Source organism: Bos javanicus, chromosome 15 (genome assembly GCF_032452875.1).
Source record: "Bos javanicus breed banteng chromosome 15, ARS-OSU_banteng_1.0, whole genome shotgun sequence".
In the NCBI taxonomy this organism is placed as follows: Eukaryota; Metazoa; Chordata; class Mammalia; order Artiodactyla; family Bovidae; genus Bos; species Bos javanicus.
In genome coordinates, this window is record NC_083882.1 from 53,034,625 (window position 1) to 53,058,942 (window position 24,318).

Genomic DNA, 24,318 nt, shown 5'->3' on the forward strand with positions numbered 1-24,318 from the left:
AGGCTTGGCTGAACTGGAGGGGAGCTGGCAGTAGAATTCACTGTGTTCCTGGAGTGGGCAGGCGGGAAGGTGGAGATGGGCAGGCACCCTAAAAATACCCACTACAGCCCGGCACTGCAAGCAGAGGTGGGGGCAGGCCCTTTGCCAGCCCACCAGATCCAGGAATGCATGGGGTTGCTGGGGGCAGACACATCATCTGTTGTCTCAGGACTGTGGGCTGAGCCAGTCATAGCCATTCTTAGAGGTCCTCTACCCCCAGACATGAAACAGGCATCCTTGGTCCTCACCAGTAGAGAATAAGAAAGTCAGAGTGGACAGACACCACCCCCCACCCCAACCCAGGGTCTAGTCTTGGCTCTGCTCTGGACTTACTGTGTTACTGGGGTAGATCTCTGTTCCCTAGAGTCTCTATCCATCAAAGGGACAACTGACCTTGCTCTGGTTACTCCCCCCACCCCTAGCCCTCAGCCAGATTCCAGTTTTATCTTGAGGTCCATGCCTCTTCCCCTTTACAGATGGGGAAACTGAGGCCATGGAAGGACCTGACCCCTGCCCTGCCTTTGCTCTCCTTGGCTTTCCTGGACCTATGGACCCTCCTCCCTGCCCCCAGCATGGCCTGTACCAACTCCCCACCCCCACTCCTGGGCCCCAGTGGTCAAATTCCAGGGCTCCATTGCCATAGCAACACCCAGCTCACAGGGCCCCTCCTCTTGGGGGTTCTCTGCTAGTCCAGGGAGGAGACAGAGAGGGCCTCTCGCCCCTGGGAGGTGGAGGGGTTGGCGGTGGGGTTGGGGGAGGTCAGACCCAGCTGGCTCTCGTTTGTTTTCCAAGGAGAAAATGGAAAAGGCACAGAGTGTTGCAGTAAAGATTTCTCAGTTATCTCAGAGACAGTGGGAGGGACAGAGGTGGTGTCCTGGGCTGGGGACAAGACAGACACCCAGGAAGCCCCTCCCAACCTTGTTCCTGGAAAATAACCCCATGGCAAGGTCTGAGACCAGAGAATTTAGGATGGGAGATGGACGATTCTTCCCAAGGTCACCACTGTCCAGTACTAAGGCCACTCAGGGACTGAGGGACCCAGCCCAGCTTGGCCTTTCCCCTGCACAGACCTGCCCATAGTACAAGGAGCTGCCAGGGGACCCTTGTAAGGGAGCTGCTTGGTTCTGGGGTCGCAAGAAAGGGCTGCCAAGGGCTGCCTGCCCTGGAAGAGGGCCGGTCAAGATTACCTCTGAGATGACCTGCCTTCTAAGCTTCTCTGGTTATTCATAACAGCCAACATTTATTGAGAGCTCTTTGTTCCAGGTCCTATGCTAAATAAGTCCTTTAAATTCTCTATTATATAGAGGAAGGAGCTGAGGCACACCTGTGGGCCTCTGAGTGCCCAGGGCAGCCATCAGTGCAGGCTTTTCTCCTTGCATATTCCTATGTATAGTTCATGATGCTGACATGGTGTGCTACATGTTTCTGGCCTCTTTTGTAAATTTTTATTTATTTATTTTGGCTGCACTGGGTCTTCACTGATGTGCACGGACTTCTGGTTGCAGTGAATGGGAGCTACACCCTAGTTGCAGTGCTTGGGCTTCTCATTGCCGTGGCTGCTTTTGTTGCGGACCATAGCCTGTAGGATGTGCAGACTTCAGTAGTTGCAGCACGTAGGCTCAGTCGTTTGAGCACGGACTTAGTTGTCCTGTGGCATGTGGAATCTTCCTGAGCTAGGAATCAAACCTGTGTCCTCTGCATTGGCAGACAGATTCTTAACCACTAGACCACAGGGAAATCCTTGCTTCTTTCATTTAAGATTATACTGAATGTTTCTCCATGGCATTTGAAAGAGCTCTGTGGTCAGTCTCCGCCTTGTGAAGAAGGCAGTGTGAGTGTCCTCCTCGTGCTGGGGGCCTGGCCTGCTATCTGAGTTTCTCCGTTGGGCCGGAGGGACCCTCTCTCCTGCACTGTGGAATAGGTATGGATATCCAGACTCCTTGGCTCCCCAGATGCACAAGTCCTGTCTTCTGTGAGACCTTGAGCCAGGTCCTGGACTTCACTGTGCCCACCATCCTTTTGTGTAAAGCAGGAAATAATAGGGCCCCCCCAGGAGGCTGATCTGGAGGTTAAAATAAATACCCGTAAGTAGCACATTATGAACCTCTCAAGGGAGATCAAGTCCTGTTTATATGCCATTGCTCTCTTCCTGTCTTCAGGCACAGTAAGGTTAATCGATTTACCCAAAGACCCACAGCAGTTCAGTGGAAGAGGGGCATTTGCACCCCAGCCCCACAACCTCCTGCTCACAAGAACCTGAGCAAGTTATGGGTCCTCACTGAGCCTCGATCTCCCCACTGAGTTGCTGTGAGGATCTGATGACATTAGGCCCTGCAAGCGTTTTGTAAACTAAAGTGCTGAGTTGGTGTCTCTTATTGTTAGTATCACAATAGTAAGCCCAGAGAAACGCTGAGATTTTAAGGCTGGAACACCAGAAGCCCAAGGAGCTCAGAAAAGGAGCGGGGAGTTGACAGATCTGGGCTGTCAAGACAGCTTCCTAGATGTAGTGGTCCTAACTCTGATGCCTTGGGAGAGTGGCTCAGGACCTAGACGTGGCTCAAGCTGACCTTCAGCTATAAATCTTGTTGTGTACTGCAACCGCCCACCACAAACACGTTTGACACACAGACACACACCACACACACAACACATGGTGGGCATTAGGGCTGGTCACCAGTTGCTGACACAGTGCAAAAGGGCTTAGAAGCCATGGCTGCCTCTGGTCAGTCAAGGCAGAGACCACTTTTGTCAGCATGGCCCCAGCCCAGTGACAGCCCCCTTGAGGTAAGGTTGGAGGGATCATTGCGTAGGGTATAGTCACTGTCCCTGAGCATCTCGGCCACCCTTGGTTTGTCTGGTGTGATGGTGGGGTTGGGGTAGGGGGGTGGTGGCGCTTCCCTGGTCTCTGGGTTGGGCCAGGGTCACCGGGGCTCAGGGCTCACTCCAGAGCCAGAGTAACGGATGGAACTTGCTCCTTTCTTGGGAGTGTCCTCTGGGTCCTGGAATAGGGCAGGGGCATGACAGGTGGGGGCCATGAGGCCTCCCAGCTGGTTCGGTCCCTTTGGATAAGCTGTGGTAGTGGAGCCCCAAGGGCCTGGTTCTGGCCTCAACTGCCTACTACCCTGGGGGTCAGGAGAAACTTTCCTCTCTGGGCCTCAGTGCCCATACATAAAATGGGAAGGAACAGTCCCTTCCCTGGCTCCCTCCTTCAAGGGAAGATTGGATGTGGACATTCTAAAGGTGCTGTGCACATTCAGTACACTGATACTTGCTTCATTCATCCACTAATTCACACACATGGAGTTTACTGATCATGGGCTGGCTCTGCTCTAGGCATGGTTTGTGAGCTCAGAAGGGAAGGGAGCACCTCTTCCTTCTTCAGTCAGCATCCATGTCTAGAACAGAGGCCAGATTAGTGGGTTTATAGGAGCTGATAGGGGAGAAGGCAATGGCAACCCACTCCAGTACTCTTGCCTGGAAAATCCCATGGATGGAGGAGCCTGGTAGGCTGCAGTCCATGGGGTCGCTAAGAGTTGGACACGACTCAGCGACTTCACTTTCACTTTTCATTTTCATGCATTGGAGAAGGAAATGGCAACCCACTCCATTGTTCTTGCCTGGAAAACCCCAGGGACTGGGAAGCCTGGTGGGCTGCCATCTATGGGTTGCACAGAGTCGGACACAACTGAAGTGACTTAGCAGCAGCAGCAGCAGGAGCTGATAGACCCTCAAGTTTCCCTGGGCCTTCATTGGTCTAAGTAGAATTTCTGGCACTGTGGGAAGTGGGGAAGATGAGCTCTTCTGGCTGCGGAGCTTTGAGAGCCCCCAGGATGATGTCTGTGGCTCAGGCAAGCCCTGCCCCGCCTCCTCCCTGCCTCCTGGCTCCCCAAGGCTCTGGCCTGAGGCTGGCCTGGCCTTTCCCAGGGTGCCTGGACCACAGCCTAGTGAGTCATCTTCCGTTCTAGAGGCAGGACACCCCATCCCACCCCGACAGCACACACAAATGGAGGCTTCCCCCCACAACTGTGCCTGGGTTCGAGGGAAGGAGGGAGGGAACAGGATGGGCTGGAAACAGGCACTGGCTAACTTCCGTTCCCACGATCCTTCACCCCAGCCTGCCTGCATGCTGGAGAATGGGTGGAGGTGAGGGAAGCGAGCTCTCCTTTGCAGAGCACTTACTCTGCAATAGATGTTCCCCCTCATTTTAAAAAAGATTTATTTATTTATGGCTGCTCTGGGTTGTCTCTGCTGCACACAGGTCTTTTCCAGTTGTGGTGAGCGGGGGCTACTCTCTAGTTGCGGTGTGCCGGCTTCTCGTTGCAGTGACTTCGCTTGTTGCTGAGCGCAGGCTCTAGAGCTGGCGTTAGTTGCTCAGGCTTAGTCGTCCCACGGCATGTGAGATTTCCCCAACTAGGAATGGAACCCGTGTCTCCTGCACTGGGGAGCAGATTCTTTACCACTGAGCCACCAGGGAAGCCCCACCCTCATTTTTGAAGTGAAAAAAACCAAGGCTGAGGGGAAGGGATATTTGCAACAGCTGGAAGATGGTGGTGCGGGGCCCAGCGCGTAAGGGCCCGATACGCTGTGCAGTGGTCTGTGCTGAGCAAGGTTTAAACATTTTGAATGAATAATTTTTAGAGCTGGTAGGGAAGGGCTCTGGAAGCTGACCTCATCCACAAGTTCTGAGCCAGGACTGGGACCAGGGGCCAGACCACTGCTGTGAGCAGCAGTGTGCACAGGGTGGGTGGGTGCATTTCCAGGGAGCTAGGGTTGCTAGATTTAGCAGTTCAATGGACATGAGTTTTAGCAAGCTCCGGGAGGTGGGGAAGGACAGGGAAGCCTGGTGTGCTGCAGTCCATGGGGTCGCAAAGAGTTGGACATGACTGAGGGACTTAACAACAACTTTAAGACTTTGGGGTTCCCAGGTGGTGCAGCGGTAAAAAATCCACCTGCCAATAGAGGAGACACAAGAAACACGGGTTTGAGCCCTGGTTTGGGAATATCCCCTGGAGTAGGGAAATGGCAAGCCACTCTGGTATTCTTGCCTGGAAAATCCCATGGACAGCAGAGCTTGGCGGGCAGCAGTCCCTGGGGGTTGAGAAGTCGGACATGACTGAGCCTGCACACGCACTTAAGACTTCATCAGACTCCCAATGGTATTCCTGCCTACTGCCCATCCACCCTCCCAACACACACACACACACACCCCGCATAAGCACACGCACATGCACACGCATCCCCACTCAGATATGGGACCCAGAAAATCTGGGTTTTTGTTTCTCTGCCTATAAAGTGGTGGTGACAGTCCCAACCTCTTGGGCCCTGGAGATGAGTTAATTCAGAGTGTACTAGCTCTTCAGGAGATGTTTTTCACATCTGTTGGGGTCTGTCTATTCTCCTACCTCCTAACCTCCACCTCCTGCTTCCGGCCATTATCCATGGTGTTAAGAAACCCTTCCAAAAAAAAAAAGAAACCCTTCCTTCCCAGGCTGGAGGATCCAGCTGTATCTTCTTCAAATTAAGGCGTGGGGGTGTGGTTGTGGGAGAGCCCTGGAAGAAGAAAGGGAAAAAACCCACATGAAACAAGGCTGAAGTTAAATTCAAACCACATGCACCCCAGCCCCATGCCATGCGGGCCTCTGCTGCCACCCATGGGTGTTTGGAGGAAGTGCAGTTCCTGGACCTCCAACTTCCTCAGTCAAGCAAGAAGACTGGGTCCTGGTACTGAAATCAGGGAGAAAGGTCAAACTGTCCACCCCCCATCTCCGGGCATGACCTCACTTATCCCCCTCCCTCAGGGAGCCTGGTGAGGAGTTTAGAGTCCACCTGTACCTTCCCTCCTTCCCCATTTGTTTACAGAGGAAGAAGCTGAATCCCAGAAGGAGGAGCAACTTGACAAGTCAGAGCAAGTCAATCAACAGATATGCATGGTGCACCTGTTGTATGTCAGGGACACAGCTGTAAACGTAGAGAGGTCTGGTCTCTGCTTCTATGGACATTATCCAGGGGACAGAATAGAGAACACAGCCCATAACCATCTAATTTAAGGTACTCTAGGCCTGGTCCCGGAGAAGGCAATGGCACCCCACTCCAGTACTCTTGCCTGGAAAAGCCCATGGACGGAGGAGCCTGGTGGGCTACAGTCCATGGGGTCGAGAAGAGTCAGACACGACTGAGCGACTTCACTTTCAACTTTTCACTTTCATGCATTGGAGAAGGAAATGGCAACCCACTCCAGTGTTCTTGCCTGGAGAATCCCAGGAATGGCGGACCCTGGTGGGCTGCCGTCTATGGGGTCACACAGAGTCGGACACGACTGACGTGACTTAGCAGCAGCAGCAAGCCTGCTCATTTATGTTTTCTGTGACCCTGGTGAAGTCATACAACTCCTCTGATATGCTGATTATGCGGCATCAGACCCTAGCTTTGCTAAATTCCAGCCAGTTTTGCCACATCCAACTTCATAACCTCAGACAAGTTGCTTCACTTCTCCTCGCCTTTGTTTCCTCACCCGTAAGATGGCAAGTTCTTTACCTCTGAGCCACCAGAGAAGCCCGTAAAATGGCAGTAATAGTGATATGTAACTCAGAATTGGTGTGAGGATTACATGAGATAATACATAAGAAACAGTGCCTCACTGGACATGACTTGGAAGTAAAAGTCCCACCAACGGTATACGGAGTGCATGTCATTCCCTGAGATGAGGGGTCAGGAGTACAGTGGGTGGGGTGTCCCTTCTGGGCTGAAAGGTGGGCAGCATGGTTGAGCCGCCAGAAGCTGGGCCTGAGTCCCAGCATAGAGAATGAGAGCTGCCCCCTCAATCCTTTCAGCCATCAGAGGTGGTTTCTGGAAGGGTGGGGAGATTTTCTAGTGCTACAGAGGTTGGGGTCCCAGATGGACCCCTCTGGACCAACAGTGAAATCTGGGTCTGTGCAGAAATCATTCTCTTACTTCATGTCTCCCATCAGGACATTAAGGACTCTGGGATCTTATCCCAGCTCCACCACTTACTGACTCCATAACTATGGCTTCTTCACTTCTCTGGGCCTGCTTTCTCAGCTAGGTGGCTCTTACTCAGAATCTTTTGGGCAATCACTGTCAAGTAGTAGCTGGGCTGGACTCACCTTGAAGTCATGCTCATTCACAAGTCTGGCAGTTTCTGCTGGTATTTGAGTAGGACCTCATCGGTCTGTCAGCTGGGGTAGCCTGCACATGGCCTCTGCTTGTGACCTGGGCTTCCTTACAACGTGGTGCTGGGCTGTAAGAATGAGTGACTCAAGAGCAAGGTAGAAGAGCATGGCATGGGTGTGGCCTAGCTTTGTTTTTGCTTTTTTTAAAGAGCATGGCATGGGTATGGCCTAGCTTTGTTTTTGCCTTTTTTTAAGATTCTTTTTTAATGAGCATTTTTTAAAAGTCTTTATTGAATTTGTTTCAGTATTTCTGTTTTGGTTTTTTGGCTATGAGGCATATGTGGGGTCTTAGTTCCCCGACCAGGGATTGAACTGGCATTCCCTGCGTTGGAAGGCAACGTCTTAATCACTGGACCACCTCGCTTTGGATGTCACATAGTATCCCTTCTGCTGGACTCTATTGGTTGGGGCAGTCACAAAGGTCCACCCAGTTTCAAGGGTAGGGAACATAAACCTCATCACTCTGTAGGAAGAGTGTCAGTACCACACTGTAAGAAGACCATGTGTCATGGAAGATACTGTGATAGCTATCTGAAAAATGCAAGCTGCCACACTCCCCTGGACTGCTTATGAGGATAAAATGAGACAGTGATGTAAAGTACTTCTCCCATGCCTGGCACATGGTGAATGCTCAGCTATAGCTGTTTTTGGTTTTTACTGATGTGGCCCCTTCACTTTCCACCTCTGCCAAGAACCACAGGGATCACCACCCACAGAGGTGCTGTGCAGTCGCATGGCCACAGAAGACCACTGACAGGGACGCACAGACACGTGCATGAGCCTGCACGGCTGAAACACGTATGTCTCTCATAATCCCACCTCCAGGTGCGCACTGTCTGACCTGAGTGGGGCAGTGACCCTGTGGCAGGAAGGACCTGAGGCTCCTTAGGCCCTTGATCTCTCCCCTTCCTGTTCTCAAAGCACATTCCCCAGAATTCTGGGGCCCATCCAGAGCAGCCAGTCCCAAGGGAGTCCTGTGGCTTGGAGACTGCCCTTGCAGCTGCCTGAGGCCTGGGAACTCGGTGGAGCCTTGAGAGGCCCCTCCTCCCAGAAGGGAGGGTCTGTAAGGGACAGGCTGTGACGTGGGAAGGGATCGATGATGGGAGGAAGAGGGAAGGGGTCTCAAACAGGAACAGATGGAGAGACCGAGGCCCCAGGAAGGGAAAGAGTCTTGCTCAAGGTCATATCACCTGGTCGAACCAGGATTTGAGCCCAAACTGTCTGGCTCCACAGTTTGCATTCCTAATTGCTATGCCCAGAAATCCCTCTTTTGGAACTTTCATTGATGAACCTGAGGACCTGAGAAGGGCAGCAGCCATCAGCGAAATGGATAGCCCATTAGGTTGGGAACATCCAGTACTAACTCCATGCCTGTGGACACTGGTGGGGTCAGGAACGCAGACAGTCCATCTGGGCCATTAGCCAGGGCTCAGTTCCCAGGGAAGAGGCGCCTCCGTGATCCCAGCATTGCCTGTGGATGGACAGCATTTTGTTTTCTATCAATTCCGACCTGGGTCAGGAGAATGTGTCATTGTCTCAGTACAGATGAGGCTGCAGAAAGGCAATTCAGGCAACTAGGGCACCAGGGAGGCAGGTGAGCCCCAGGGGAAGTGGAGGGGGCTCTTCCCAGGGGAGGTGGTGGTTTAAGAGCACGGGCCCTGAAAGCAGCCACCCAGGCTCCACTGCTTACCGTGTAGGTGACTTCCCTGAGTCTCAGGTCCCCTGTTTGTAAAATGCAGGGATAACAGTATCGAAACCCTTTGTGTAGGACTGCCGTGGGGATCAAAAGAGCCAGGGCTTGGAAAGCAGGGGTGGGGTGCTTGGCACCTGAAAAGTGTTTAAATAGCATTAGTGATGGTTAAGAGTGGTGGTTAAGATTCTAAGATTATGGAGTTCCCAGTGTTCTGATTTGAGCAGCTCTGGGGCCCAGACATTCTGCTGGTAAATACTTATGTATCTGTGCTCATGTGAAAGGCTGGAGACCCCTCCTGGCCTGCGAGAGCCTGATGGGACCCACCACCCCTGAACCTGTACTTGTCATTTTTGTTTTCAAGTTCCTATCTTCCCACACAGACTGTGGTGCCCAACAGGGCACAGGCTTTTTTTCTTACCTCTGAGTCTCCACCCAGCACTATGCTTGGTACCTGGAAGGTACTCAATAAATATTTGTTAAACTGTCAACAAATGAATAAAATAAAAACTCGGTTAACTTCTCATCTATTGGATCATGTGTCTGTGTGTCCATTTGTGCTCATTTATTGATTCATCCTTCTGTTCTTCCACCCATTTATTTATTCATCCATCATCAATCCGTCCTGTTATTTTTTCAGCCATTACTCATTAGCCATCCATTTGTCCATCCATATGTCCTTTTTCATCACTGGTCCCCCAGTTGGCCCAGCTCACATGGCCCTAAGTGGGCTAGAGGTCTTGCAGGTGATTTTGGTGGGGCTTGGGGTGGGAGTGTGTCCAGAGGCAGGCTGGCGAGTTGTTAGACTTCCCTCAGAGCTGGGGAAGCAGTCACAGACTAGGTCAGGGTCGGGAGGATTGGTGTCGCCCAGGGCTGGCAGGGGTGCCCAGCTGGCCTCCTGGAGTGAGGCGGTGCCCTCGTGGATCAGAGCCCTTTCCTGCCACTGGGGAGGGTGGTGTATGGGGTGTGGTGGGGTTTAGGGCATGAAGAGGGGGGCTAGATGGGCCTATACCAACTACCTGAACAATTAAAAACTATGAGCCGGATTCGCTTGAAACAACTGCAGATACCCAAAAGGAAAAGAAATCTGTGCCTGAAATGGGAGCTCAGAGGAGCTCCAACAGAATCCAAGCTGCCCAGGGGTATCTTCAGCCTCCACCCCAGCTGACTGGACTCTGAGGAGTTCTGATACCTGTGCTGTTATCGGGGAGATGCCTGGACACCCTGATGCAGCAGCTCTGCACTCCTGTTCTTTCTCTCAGCTTCCCTCATCTCCCCACCCGAACTAGCCCCTGTGTTGCCACGGCAATGGGCTTGGATCTAATTAGCCGTCTTTAATGAAGCAGCCACAGCCCACAGTGCCGTCAGCACCAGGCCTCACCCCACTCTCCAGGGCGGGGGCCTCTGGTGAACTCTGCCTTCTGGGCACCCACTTGCCTCTGGATCTCTTGACCTTGGGACCTGCCTGGCTCCTCCAGGAAGCCCTCCCTGAATACCCCTCACCCCCATTTCCTGAGGCATGAGTGATTCCCTCTGCTGAGCCCTGTGTGTTGTCTGGGAGCTCCTGGGTGCCAGCCAGAATGGATTCATCTCTGCAGGGCCTGGTCCCACTGGAGGGAATGAGTGCAACTCACTAACAAGCCCCAGCTCTGCACTGTCTCACAGCCACTTAGAGGAAATAAGGCCCAGGTCATATAGCTGGAGAGGGTCAAATAGGGGAGGAGGTGTTCAGAGAGAAAGCCAAATGTGGAGTTAAGTAGCTACAGTGATCAAGCAATGGGCCTGGGGTGAGGCCTTCGGACCACCGGCCCTTTTACTCATGTGGGATTACCTTTGGGACCTGGCTATTTGGACTGGTGTCCATCCTCCTTGCTCAAACCATCACTCAGTTAACTGGTCTAGCTGTTCCCAACCTTCCCTGCAATGTTATGAGCCCAAGAGGAGGAGGAAGAGGAGCAGGCCCTGCCCCTAGGGAAGTCCACAGTCCATCTCACTCAGAAGGTGACAAGTGGGGAGTCTCACTGGTCCCAAACCAGAGGCAGAAGAGGGCTTGGGCTCTCCCGGAGCACCCCTGCTTCTGCCTCCTTGGGTGGTGTCAGGGAGGCTGAGAATGCGCATTTCTAACAGGGCCCCAGGAGTTGCACTGCTGTTGGTGCTACTGCTAAGTTGCTTCAGTTGTGTCTGACTCTGTGCAACCCCATAGACGGCAGCCCACCAGGCTCCTCTGTCCCTGGGATTCTCCAGGCAAGAACACTGGAGTGGGTTGCCATTTCCTTCTCCAATGCATGAAAGTGAAAAGTGAAAGTGAAGTCGCTCAGTCGTGCCCGACTCTTAGTGACCCCATGGACTGGAGCCTACCAGGCTCCTCGGTCCATGGGATTTTCCAGGCAAGAGTACTGGAGTGGGGTGCCATTGCCTTCTCCAGGAGTTGCACAGGGACGCACTTTGAGAACCACTGCTAGAGAGGGACCAGGAAGGGAGTTCATGCAGAGCACCCACTCTTGCCTGCGTTTGTTCTTTCACTCAGCAGACTGGCTCAAGAGTTGCTTAGGGTGGGGCTCTCATGAGACCCAGGAGAGACAGATGGGTTCATCAGTGGTTCTCTCACTATGCAGGGCAGACTTAGCGAGCACCCATCAGGTGTCAGGCTCGGCCACCTGGTGCAGCCTCTGGGAGCACCCCCACCTCTGGGTAGTTAGTGCTCACTGCTCTGGGACCCCCGCCAGGCTCAGGTCACCCCGGTCTTCTCTTGCTACTTTCTTGGAATTCCCTATGCCTGTTTTCATTGTTGGCTACATAGGGTTGGTCTGTTGGGGAGTTAAAATTTTAGTGTTGGATATCTGGGGACTCTGAAGATGCTGCTACTGGCCAGGGGTGTGGGGTGTGGACTCACCTTAGTTGAGGGCCAAACAGGGGGATGGGGAGGCAGTGGGGCAGAGCAGGATAGGAGGCTGCAAGGGCCAGCAGGAAGGGTTGATCCTGTGCCATGGGGATGCCAGGAAAGTTTCATGAGCTGGGACCTGCGTGGGCTCTTTGCCTCTGGGTGGGGACTGCTTGGTGTGTGGGGAGAAGGGAGAAGGAAGAATTGCTAGAGTTGTTGTTTCATTAGCCAGCATCTATGTGCAGAGGGCTATGGCTTATGAAAGGGTCGTGTGCCTTGCCCTCAAGGAACTTACAGTCTCTTGGGAAGAGAGGAGCATCAATCTAGCTCAAGTGTATAATTTTAATCTGTGATACCTGGTTAAGAAAAACTGAGGCTCTTTGAAAGCATAGAGCAGCTGCACCTGACCTAATCAGAGGTTCAGGGACCGCTTCCCTGAGGTGACATTTGCACTACAACTAGTCTTAAAGAAAAAGAAAAAGCACTTGTAGAGACTTCCCTGGTAGTCCAGTGGCTAAGACTCCATGCTCCCAATGCAGGGGACCTGGGTTTGATCCCTAGTCAGTGAACTAGACCTCCCCCATGCTGCAACTAAGAGTTTTCATGCTGCAACTAAGACCTGGTGCAGCCAAATAAATAAATTTAAAAAAAGAAAAGCACTTGTAGGCAAGAAAAGAGACTTGGGCCAGGGCCCTGGGGTAGGAGAGAGCCTGATTTGTTTCTCGCAGTTAAGACAGAAGTGGCAGGGGAAGGGGCTGTCAAGCATGGGGGAGCTGTGGGGACTGGGACTGGCCTGGTTGATGGGGTCAGGAGTTCTCTGTGCAGGAAACCCAGAGGGAAGCAGGTTTGGGGAGGGAATCCGTTAGGAGTGTGGTGAGTGTGGGAGCCTTCAGTATACTAGGGAATTATGAGTTCCCCAGGCAGCTGCAGGGCACATCAGAGCCCCATGGTGAGGTAGAAACTGGTACAAAACCAAGCTCACGTGTACCCCTCATGATTAAATCAGTCTGGAATAGGTTTGGGCACCACCTGGGATTTAGGGAATAGTTTCTGAGGATCCCACCAGGAGGCATCCTGGAGGACAGTCTGGTGGTGGTGGGGGCTGTGCCTATAAATGCCTGAGCCCCCTACCCGTGGGGGTAGTGGGATGGGGTAGAGAGGAATAGGACTCAAAGCCTCTTGGACTGTCTCAAGCACAGGACATAGGTCTACTGGGTGGAGCAGGTGTTGGAGTGACTCAGGGTACGCCGTTCCCTGGTAGTCCCCTCCATGGTCCAAGTGCTGTGTCCCTGGATGGAGGACAGCAGCAGTTTCCAGGGATGTGTATGTGTGCACATCCCTAAATTTGTGTGCCTATTTGTGCCTGGTTATAGTTGCATGAACACGGAAGCGCGTGTGGCTGCCTGCAGCACTGGGTCGGTTTCATGTGTGTGTCAGTGTTCAGGTCTGTATGGGATTATGTTGTGTGTGTCCTTGGCTCTGACCCACGCGTGTATACTAGTCGAGGGCCGAGGGCAGGCATCCATGTATGTGGGCTGGTTCTCTGTGGGCATTTGCATGCCCCTGCGTGTGCCTCCGTGCGTACAGGTGTGGGAAAAAGTGTACTCGCCTTTGTCCACGGGTGTGCGCAGACTTGTGTCCACAGAAGGAGATAGATCTGCGACCGGAGGCCGCCGTGTGGCGAAGCTGCGGGGGCGAGGCGGGGCGCCCTTGGCGGGTTGGGAGAGAGGGGCTCGAGTGGAGGAGGCGGGGTGGCCCGGGGGCGGGGGACTCCCTCCTCCCCTCCGCGCTGCCGGCGGCGCCGCGCTGGGCTCGCAGGGCGCGCTCGCCCAGCGGAGGAGGCTACAGCGGCGCCGCGGGCCCGGCCGCCGCCATCAGATCGCCGCTGGAACTGATACCGCGCGACCGCCGCCGCGGCCCCGCTGAGCCCCGCGGAGGGAGCTTCGGTGGGAGGGAGGGGGCCCGTCGACTCCCGGCGCCCCCGCCCCGGCGGCGGCGGCGGCGGCGGGCCGGCCGCATGCTACAGATGGTGAAGACCCTGGCCCAGTTCACCATCGCGCTGGAAGACATGCGCGATCTGGGCCCAGCCGCCGCCTCCGGGGAGCCCGCCGGGGGGAGCAACAGCGCTGACCCTGAGGAGCCCGGGGAGGCCCAGGTACGGGGAGGGGGAGGGGCATTGAGGGACCTGGGCCAAGGCTTAGGAGTCTGGCGCCCCGGACTGGGGGAGGCACAGGCAGAGATGCTGGGGCCCAGCAGCTGCCTGGCTGTGGGGCTGGGGACTCAGTGATCAGTGATGGTGGCAGGGAGATGGAGGGTGTGTGAGAAGTCCTGGCAGGGGTGATGTGGCTAGCAAGATGCTGAGGTTTGGTGCCACCAGAATGCAAACTGGGGATGGCAGAAGGGCTGGCAAGCTCAGCTGGGTAGCAGGCCTGCACCCTGAGACCCAGCAGTGCTTGGCAGTCCTGTGCTGAGCGCCGATACAGGTCAGCCTGGAGGCTGAGGCTGTCACCAGGGTACCCTGGGTCCACAGGCTTTTGCCAGCCTCTGTCTCAGGATGAACGTATGTGCTGGGGGCTAAGGGCAGTCAGTTTTGCTCCCCTCCTTGCCATCCTCTCCCTGGAGTCACTGGGCCTGGGAGGTGTCATGCTGGGGTGGCAGGGATGGTGTCCCCATTCCTGGCTCAGTGTGTGCTCCCCTGCAGGGGAGGGGGAGACTTCCACCCGCGGTCTCTGTGCTTTGTGTGCCTCTCTGGGCCTGGACTCTGATTGTTCGCTCTCCTGGGCTCCAGTGGGGGCTGTGGTTTTGTCCTCCTCCCTGTGCTGCATTGTGTGTTTCTCTAAGGACCTGGATGCATTCTTTCTCTTAGTGGGGTGTCTGGCCTTACGGCTCTCTGTACACATGTCTCTGTCTTCATGCCGCATATGTAGGAGTCTCGGGCTTTGGGTCATGACGTCCCAGTTATACTGGTAGGAGAGCCCCCCCGCCCCATCCTCCTGCTGTATCCCTTGGGCCCCACATCCCCTCCCCCTTCAGTGCCCCGTGTAGTGAAGGTCTGGGGTTGGGGCTGCTGAGGGGTGAGAGGCTCTGGGGGAGGCTGGGCCTACAGGGCTGTCCCGCCCAGAACAGGTGTGCCTGCTGATCTGGTTGACAGCTGCACTGCCTGTCCCCTGCTTCCCCTGGCCCCCACTGATACTCACACCCGTGTCTGGGCACGTGCGGAAGGGGCGCTCAATGCAGTGACAGGGAGCTGGCCTTGTTTTCCGTACCTCTACCTGACAGCTGAGTGACGGCCTGCTGTGCTTTTGAGCAGGGAGGAGGCTGGAAAGGCGGCTGTTGCAGCGTCAGCCTCGCTGCATGAGTTACTAACCCCAGCTCTGGGCCATCAGGCCCAGTGCCCGCCCTGCCTCCCTCAGGAGGCCTCCCTGCCCATGACCCTCACTGCTGGGCCTGGGGAAGTGCTGGAGGAGGGCGCTGTGCCACCCAGGGCCGAGTTTGGCCTGATCCTACAGTCGGAGCTGCCTGTCCAGCAGGGAGACGGATGTAGATAAGCAGCCTTGCCGAGACACAGTGAGGATGGTCCTTAAAGACCCAGTGTGTGCAGAGAGCTGCCCTGCTCCTCAGGTCCTCGCTTTCCCAGCACTGGGAGGGAGGTGTTATTTGTTCCATTTCATAGAGGAAAATGTAGAAGTCCAGGTGGTTAGGTGACCACCCACAGTCACACAGCTGGGAAGGGCCAGGCTGGGGACCCTGTGGCTCATGGCTGGCTGGGCAGTCTGAGTGAGAACTCCGAGTTCTTGGGCCCTAAGACTTAGCATGAGGTGACTGAAGAGACTCGCTTACCCACTCTGCCAGTCACTGGCTGTGTGACCTCTGACAAGTCAGGCCACTTCTCTGACTTGACTTCCTCATCTCTGTATTGGCGATGATATGTCCTGTCATAGAGCTGTGAGTGTGAGGTTGAAGTGAGGCCACATCTGTGACACGCTGAGGTGTTTCCCTGCAGGAGGTTGGGCATCTGGGCCTTTCCTTGGGAGGCCCTTCTGGCCCTTGATGCCCTCCCTCCCAAGCTTTCATCCTCGAGGGGCCTAGGTGGTGCTGCCTCCTACTGGAAGCTGCCCTGGTTTTTTAAGGCCTCAGAAGCACTATCATAGGTGGTCTGGCTGTAGCTGGGGGCTCTGAGACAGAATCCAGTGCCTTCTTACCCATCAGAGCACAGTGCTGAGGAGGGGGCACGCCAGCCTCTTCCCCTCCCCCTAGGGGGTGTCATTCACACCCCCATCCCGAGTTCCTAGCATAAAGGCCTGCTTTTTAAAGTATGCCTTGTGGTAGTACAGACTTGGGGACAGGCCTGACCTCTAAGTCCCTGAGTCAGAGGGAGGGGGGGACCTGCGGTGTCTACGAGCAGAGGGGTGAGCAGTGGCTAAATCAGGCCGACTGGGCAAGCCCAGTGCTTAGGCCACTCAACAGACACAGACTGGTGCACAGTAGTGATCAGCCCTGCTCCACCGGCTGAGTCCCAACCCTGAGAGGCTCCCGGGGTGGGGACTAGAGGGAGGCCACAGACACAGACACTCACCGTGGCATCGTCACACACGAAGAGCATCCATGCTGACTGGCAGGCCTTCATGGCTGGAGCCCAAGCTCCTGTTGAGGCCAAACTGAGGACTGACTGGGAAGGAGAGTGGTGAGGGGAGAATAAGCCCTAGAGATCTGGGGCCCAGCGGAGTTGGGACTTGGCTTAGGACTACTCCAGGAGCTTGGAGGAGGAGACCTCGAGTGGAGTCCTTGCCTGGGGAGAGAAGCTCTTAGAGCTGTGCCATCTGGGAAGGCTTCCTGGAGGAGGAATGGGCCAGAGGCATAGGAACTGGTGGCAAGGGGCAGGGGAGCTGAGTCCCAGGATGGAAAACAGAGAGGGCATCCCTAAACTGACTTTCAGAAAAACCTTGCCAGAGAACAGGGACTGCCCTGGCAGGGATATGCACCTTCCCCTGAGAGGGTATGGATGTGAGTCTCCATAATGCAGATCATCAGAGCCTCGGAATGGAGATATCGCTGCCTGGATCTTCTTAAAATGGGAAGAATAATCACACATACCTCACAGGATGGTCAGAAGGAGAAAATAGTGCACGACATTTAGAATAGTGCCAGGCATGGAGTAAGGCTCAGTTAACCTCTTTCACTGAGTGAACCAGGACCCAGCCTTGTCTGAGAGGGGCTGAGCCCTGCCCCTGCCTTGCTGCGTGACATTTAGCACTGCCCTTACCTCTCTGGGCCACCTTTTCTTTATTGTAGCAGGAGGTGACAGTTTTGACTTTCTGGGATGATGTGAAGCCCTGGGTAGGGACTGACCCCATAGTACTCAGCCCAGAGGTGGGGTTTTCGGAGTTGGCAGCTGGAGTAGGGGTAGCCTGGAGGCATTGCCCTTCGCAAATGTGAGAAGCTATTGACTTTCTTGAGTCCTTTTCAGGAGTCCAACAGGGGAGCCAAGAAGTAAACAGGAGATCTCCAAAGCTGCCAATAGGCCTGGAGAGGGGAGCAGAGAGATGAGAGTTGAGGAGCGCAGTCTGGGGAGGCAGGCTGGGAGTTGCAGGGACAGGTACTGTCTGCAGGGGGAGCACGCGAGCACAGACCTGGAGAGTGGAGGTCCAAGGTGCTTTGGGGAGGACAGACCTTGAAGACCTAGGAGAGGGCATGGGTGGGCTCTCTGGGCCCCTGTGACTGCAGGTGGCACGTGTGAAAGGAACAAGGCACTGCTCACCCTCTGCCTTCTGTCCCCCCAGGATATGCGGAAGCATGTGACCATGACCCTGCTGGACACAGAGCAGTCGTATGTGGAGTCACTGCGCACTCTGATGCAGGTGAGACCTGGGGTGGCCTGGGTCCCTGAACGCAGCAGTTCTGAGTCTGGGTGGCTGTTGGACATGTGGGAACACCGGGGTCCAAGGTTAGAGAGGAATGACCGTGGGGTACACCACCCGTCCGCAGAGGACGCTCCCTCCAGGGCAGGAGTGAATGCAGAGGGGCCGTAAGGAGGCCAGACTGGGGCACCAGCGGCAGACGCTCCCTCCTCCTGCTGACCTCCTACCTCTCCTGGCAGTGCTGGGTCTGAGCTTAGGTCTGTGAACCCCCTCTGGTCCCACCACCCCCCCCACCCCGCCTTCACTTCATTCACTGACTGGAAAAATGTTGGTTGAATGGAATTAAATGTTAGCATGCACTATGTGTCAGGCCCTGTTCCAGGTACAGGAAACACCAGGACAAATAAGAGACAAGCCTCTGCTGCAGGAATTGACAGTCCTGCTAGGGACATGGTTGAGTATATGGGCTCTTAAGGCATCAGGTTGGAGTGGGGGGCACTTGGGAGGTAAAGGGTGAAGGAATTTTCCCTGGAGGACGTGCTGGTTTTCTTCTGCCCTGTCTTCTCAGTAGCGGGAACAGCTCGTGCAAGGTCGAGTAAGGAGAGACCTGGCCCTTTCAGGAGTCCATGTGGCCAGCACAGAGCACAGGGGTCAGTCCTGTGGTGATGCTGAGGGAGCCAGCAGAGCTCATGTGGTAGGGACCCTCAGGAGGTAGCAGGAGGAGAATTTGGACTCTACCAAGGGTCCCAAGAACTACTGAAAGGCTTTGAGCAGGGGCAGTGTGTAGTCTGACTCACGCTTTATAAAGTCTATCTGACTGCTGGGAGGAGGGTGCAGAAGAGGAGGCCAGGGCCACTGAGGCCAGGCAAGGGAGAAGAGGCCACCCTCCGGGGGGAGACTGCAGAGAGGGGAGTTGGGGACAGATATTTAGGAAGTGGACCAATCGGACCAGACATGGTAACTGGTTGGGCATTGGGCAAGATGGGGAAGCCCAAGTCATGGTGCCTGGGCTCTGGCCTAGGTGACTAAGGCACTAAAGGAGCCTTCTGTGAAAAAGGGGAGTGAGATGGTGAGTTGAGGTTCAGACCTGGGGGTCTGGAAAGCCCAGGGTCTGGAGCCCAGGATAGAGAGTGTGGGTCTGAGCTAAAGTGGGACCTAGTGGTCATAACTGGGGACAGGTTTTCTCAAACCACCTAGGCAGAGCAAGAGCGAGGGGTAGAAGGGAGAGGCTGGGGAAACATCCCAAGGATTCACTCATTCACTCCACAAACCACCATGAAGCAGGCAGTGTTCTCTGGAGGGTTCAGCAGTGAATGTGAGTGATGAGGTCCTATCTCCCAGAGCTCACAGTCTGTGGCAGAGACTGACAATAACCAGACAGGCTATGCATGAGGACACATGGTGATGTAAAAGTGCACGGAGAGTATTCTTAAAACAGAATATTGTTCAGCCAAAAAGGAAATTCTGACACATGCTACAACAAGTTCTTGGACATTATGCTAGTGAACTAAGCAGGTCACAAAAGGACAAATACTGAATGATTCCACTTATATGGGGTACCTGGAATGGCCAACCAAATTCATAAAGACAGAAAGTAGAATGGGACTGCCGGTGGCTGGGGAGGGGGACATGGGGAGTTGGTATTTAGTGGGTGCAGAGTTTCAGTCAGGGAAGATGAAAAAAAGTTCCAGAGATGAATGGTGGTGATGGTCCATAACATGAATGTACTTTAATGTGGGTATACTGAACCAGTCACTTAAAAATGATTAAAATGGCAAATTTTATGCTATATATATATCACACCACGAAAATACATCATTTATGTGTGTATGTGTGTGTGTATTTTTTAAGATGCATAGAGCGTTGAGAACTCAGAATGGGGGTCTGCCCTAGTGTTGGGGGCAGGGTATGGGGTGTTTAGCTGAGACCTGACGGGTAGGTAGGATTTAAGCAAGGGGAAAGCTTGGAGGGACTTGTTTTAGGTTGAGGACACGGCAGGAACAGGGCTGGGCGGCTGGAGGAAGCCTAGAACAACTAGGAATAGGGAGGTGGCCAGTGTGGCTGCTGGGCAAGGAGCTGACCTTTACTGTGAGCCCAAGGAAGTCACAGGAGGGCCACACCGGAATTCCATTTTTACGAGGTGTCCCTGGCTGCCAGGCAGGAATGGATGTGCAGGGGTCTTGGGCGGTCCTTGGTTGTCCCCTAAGTGGGAGTCAAAGACGTGGGAATCAGTCCAGGGATTTAGTCACTTGCTCCCTTCTGGGTGATGCCTAGTCTAATAATCTCACTCCTCTGAGCCTCCGCATTTTTGTCCTGTAAATATAACTAATCATGCCCTCTTCTCAGTGTGAAGATTGAAAGGTGATGGGGTGGGCGTGCCCTCTGCCTCTGAATCTCAGGGCTGCCGGGCTGCACACGTGGAGGCTTGCAGGGCCTGCGAGTGGAAGAGCTAAGGGGGGACAGTGCTGAGCACACCGGCTCAGAGTGTCTAGAGGGGAAGGGCGCGAGCAGGAAAGACAGTGTCAGCTGAGACCAGCTCGCTCGACGCAGCCCTGCTGTGTCGAGGACTGAGGTCCCGCCCACGGGTCCAGAGCACAGCTCTGGAGCCAGGCCGCTGGTGCTGAAACTTGGCACTACCTCCTGACCAGCCATGTGATCTGGAGCAAGTTATAGATCCAGTCTCTGCCTCTGCTTCCTCGTCTGTTGAGTGGGAATGATAATAAGACCTGTGTCAGGTGCAGATTACGAGATGCATGTATAATTTAACATACTGCCTGGCAATTCTGCCTGCATGCATGCATGCGCATTTGTGTGTGTATCTATAAAATCACCTTTAATCCTTGTATTAAACTTGTGAGGCAGAAATTATAATAATGCTCTTCCTCACCTGAGGAAATGAAGGCTTAAGGAGGAAGAAACCTGCTCAGAGTCATCTATTAAATGATATCCTGGTCTGTTTGGGGTGCTATAGTAAAAATTCCATTGATAGAGTGACCTAAACAAATAGAAATTTACTTCGCATAGTTTTGGAGGTGGGGAAATGCAAGATCAAAGTGCTGGCAGATTAAGTGCAGATGAGGACCGGCTTCCTGGTCTGTAGACAGCTGTCTTTTCACTGTGTCTTCCGTGGTGGAAGGGCTGAGGGAGCTCTCTTTCAAAGGGCACAAATCCCATTTGTGAGAGCTCCACCCTCATGACCTGCTCACCTGCCAAAGGCCCCACCCTGAAATAACCACCACATCGGGCCTTACGTTTCAACATATGACTTCTGGAGGGAACATAGCAAGCAGTAATACTAAGAGCTAACATTTATTGGGTGCTTAATATGTGTGCTTTATATAAGTTAATTCATATAAACCTCACTATAGACCCCTATTTTACAGATGATGAAACTGCTCACAGAGAGGTAAAGCAACTGGTTCAGGTTCACAGTGGGAACGAGTGCCATAGCCTGGGTTGAATCCCTGTCAGTCTCACTCTAGGGTGGAGACTGGACTCTACAGCCCTGGTGATCCCTCGCAGTGACTGCTGCCACTCAAGTTGATTTGTATTATTCCTGAGGGCCAGGAGTTCACAGTGAAGGAAGAAGTTAAATGCCAAGGTTAACAGCCAGAAAGAGGTGGGATTTGAACCCAGCTCCTAAGGGTGCACCCTTTCCTCAGTGTCACCGTCACCCTTTGAGTCTTTCTGCAACCTGCAGATTCCCAGCTAACAGCACTGCTTTCCCTGACCAACCGCTCTGTCTTTTTTCCCACTGCACTTACTACCTTCTTATGCACTGTAATAATCTTGTCACTTAGGGTGCTGTTGTCTCCCTCCGTCCACTAAATTGTCAGATGCACAAGCACAGGGACTTTTGTCTGCCCGCAGATGCAGCTCGTGCTTAGAAAGCAGGACGCACAGTAGTTGCTCAGCAAGTGTGTGGTGGGTGAGTGCAGGTGTCGGCTCCTAGCAGGTTCTCCATCGAGGTCCCTGTCGCTGTTTATTCTTTCCTCCAACTGGTATGCAGGCTTCTGTGTGAGGCGCTAGGACCCAGAAGTGAGCGGTTTAACTCCCACTCCTCGGGCAGCAGACCCTGGCAGAGATCCTGCCGGGGCTCAGACTAGCCGGGGAGCTGTGAGAGAAAGGCTGCGTGTGTCCTGTCACCCCCGCCCCCTCTGCCTTTCCAGAATCTCAGACCAGGCGAGAGCATTCCCTTGAGCTTTACTTTCTCAAACTTGTTTTAGAACAAGCTATTTTTTTTTTTATGTTTGATGTAAATTTGATTGCAGCATTCCATATACTTTTTCAAACAGCCTAGTTTCTTTGGCTTGTAGTTACAGTTTAGGCCAGTAGAGGGCGACATCTACACGAGCCACTAGCCACTGAGCAGGGCTATTCAAGCTCAGGAAATAGCTCTGAATGTGGATTTGAAGTGAAAAATGGGAGTTTTAGTCATTAATTGACCAGAAGATCTGAAAACAGTGTTTCGGATATTGTCAAATAAGCCTTCAATAACTTCCCATATACCCTTCCATACCTCTCTCTACTTTATTTAACCCACAGCAATTATGGTCTTTTAATTTACCACAGGATTTCTGCATGTAATTGATTCTAAAACACATTCTTCACATTTTACCATCTCTGAAATCCAGGTTCATCCCATAGTTGATGGCCTATAATAACTTAATTGACAGCATTTTTTTTTTTTTTGAGGTAAAGAAGAGTACTGATGCATCTTAGATTCGATGACGTGGTTTTTATTTATTTATATATTTAATTTGTGTATTTCATCTGACTAGATTGTAAGCTCAATCTGGGCAGGGATTTTGGCCTTTCTTGTTCACTGCTGTCTCCCAGTTTTTAGAATAGTACCTGGCACATAGTAAATGCGCAAAAAAATATTTGCTGAATTAGTGTGTGGAGTCTCCCAGGAGCCCAGTCTTCTTGCTTTCCTCACTCTAAGCTCTGTTCATTCACACATCCAACAAATCTTTCCTGACACCCCTCACCCCCAACTTGTGCCAGACCCTGGTTGCTGAGTGAGGGTGATGGGTCTAGATCTTTCCATCGCCCTCCTGGAGCTCCCAGGTTAATGAGGGAGATCCTGGAGGCAGGGCCACTGAGCAGCAGGCCCAGGTGATTTTGTGTATACCTGGGCCGGTGGGCTGGGGTGCCATCTCTCTGAGGGGACTGGCACCGACCCTGTGGCTCCTCCAGGGCTATATGCAGCCACTGAAGCAGCCGGAGAACTCCTTGCTCTGTGACCCGTCACTGGTGGATGAGATTTTCGACCAGATCCCGGAGCTCTTGGAGCACCACGAGCAGTTCCTGGAGCAGGTGCGGCACTGTGTGCAGAACTGGCACGCGCAGCAGAAGGTGGGAGACCTGCTTGTCCAGTCGGTGAGTGGCCCTACCGTCCACTGCTACACCCCCGCCCCACAGCCCTGCCGCTCCGAGAGACCGGATGCGGCCTTGGACCCCACCCCCACCTCCGAGATGGACTCGGATCCCCGATCCAACCCCTAGAGCTTGCGAGACACTGGCACTGACCCCCGATCCTGGGTTGACCTTGACAGCCCAACCCCAGCTAGACACCCTGACCTTGGACCCAGCCCCAGTTGCTGACAGTTTCCCTGGTAGCTCAGTTGGTAAAAAATCCACCTGCAATGCAGGGGACACAGGTTCGATCCCTGGGTGGGGAAGATCCCCTGGAGAAGAAAATAGCAACCCACTCTAGTATTCTTGCCTGGAAAATCCCATGGACAGAGAAGCCTGGCAGGCTATAGTCCATGGGGTTGCAAAGAGTCGGACACGACTAAACCCCCAAACCAGTTGCTGACACTGACCTGACCCTAGTCCTGCCTGACCCTGAGCTGCCACTGACTATGACCCAGACCTCAAATGGATGATGGTACTGACCTCAACCCCTACTTTAACCTGAATGTAAACAGTTGTCCTGGTCCTGACCCTGGACTTGGGCTTGATGCTGACACCGGCCTAGTCCTGACTAGCACTTTTCTCCATCAGGCGTTTTAATAATAATGGCTATTTGGCATTTATTATGTGCTAGGTATTCTAAATACAGTATATATATCAATGACACTAAGGAGGTAGCTATGATTGATTATTCCCAAGTTTAAAGCTGATGATTCTGGGAATTCCCTGGAGGTCCAGTGGTTAAGACTCCATGCTTTTACAGCTGAGGGCCTGAGTTCAAACCCTCATCTGAGAAGTAAGATCCTGCAAGCTGTGTGGTGCGAGGCAAAAAAAAAAAAAACCCACAAGCAAAAAATAAAGTTGATGACTCTGCCACATAGAGAGAGAAAATAACCTGATCAAAGTGACAGTTAGTAAGGGACTTCCCTACTGGTCCAGTGTCTAAGACTCCATGCTTCCAATATAGGGGGCCCGGGTTCAATCCCTGGTCAGGGAACTAGATCCTGCATGTTGCAACTGATACCCAGTGCAGCCGAATAAATAAACGAATGATATTTTTTAAAAAATCACAGTAAGTGGTAGAGGATTCAACCCAAAAAACCTGGTTCCAGCGCCCATGCTCTGCCCCACCCCTTGTCCCTTTCACCATAGACAAAATTCCACCTGCGAGCTTTTTAAAATCCTACAACAGTGATTGAGACCTTAGGAAAGGCATTGGCTTGATAATTTAAAAAGGACTGT

General features: G+C 53.4%; 1 protein-coding gene across 1 annotated transcript in view; it reads left to right on the top strand.

Annotated features, from left to right (window-relative positions):
• ARHGEF17 (Rho guanine nucleotide exchange factor 17) overlaps positions 1-24,318 on the top strand; it is a 58,411-nt gene that overhangs the window by 21,261 nt on the left and 12,832 nt on the right. The window contains exons 2-3 of the mRNA XM_061380761.1: positions 17,581-17,658; positions 22,858-23,040. Of these exons, the coding sequence (XP_061236745.1) occupies positions 17,581-17,658; positions 22,858-23,040 (261 nt within the window). The remainder of the gene's footprint in view (positions 1-17,580; positions 17,659-22,857; positions 23,041-24,318) is intronic.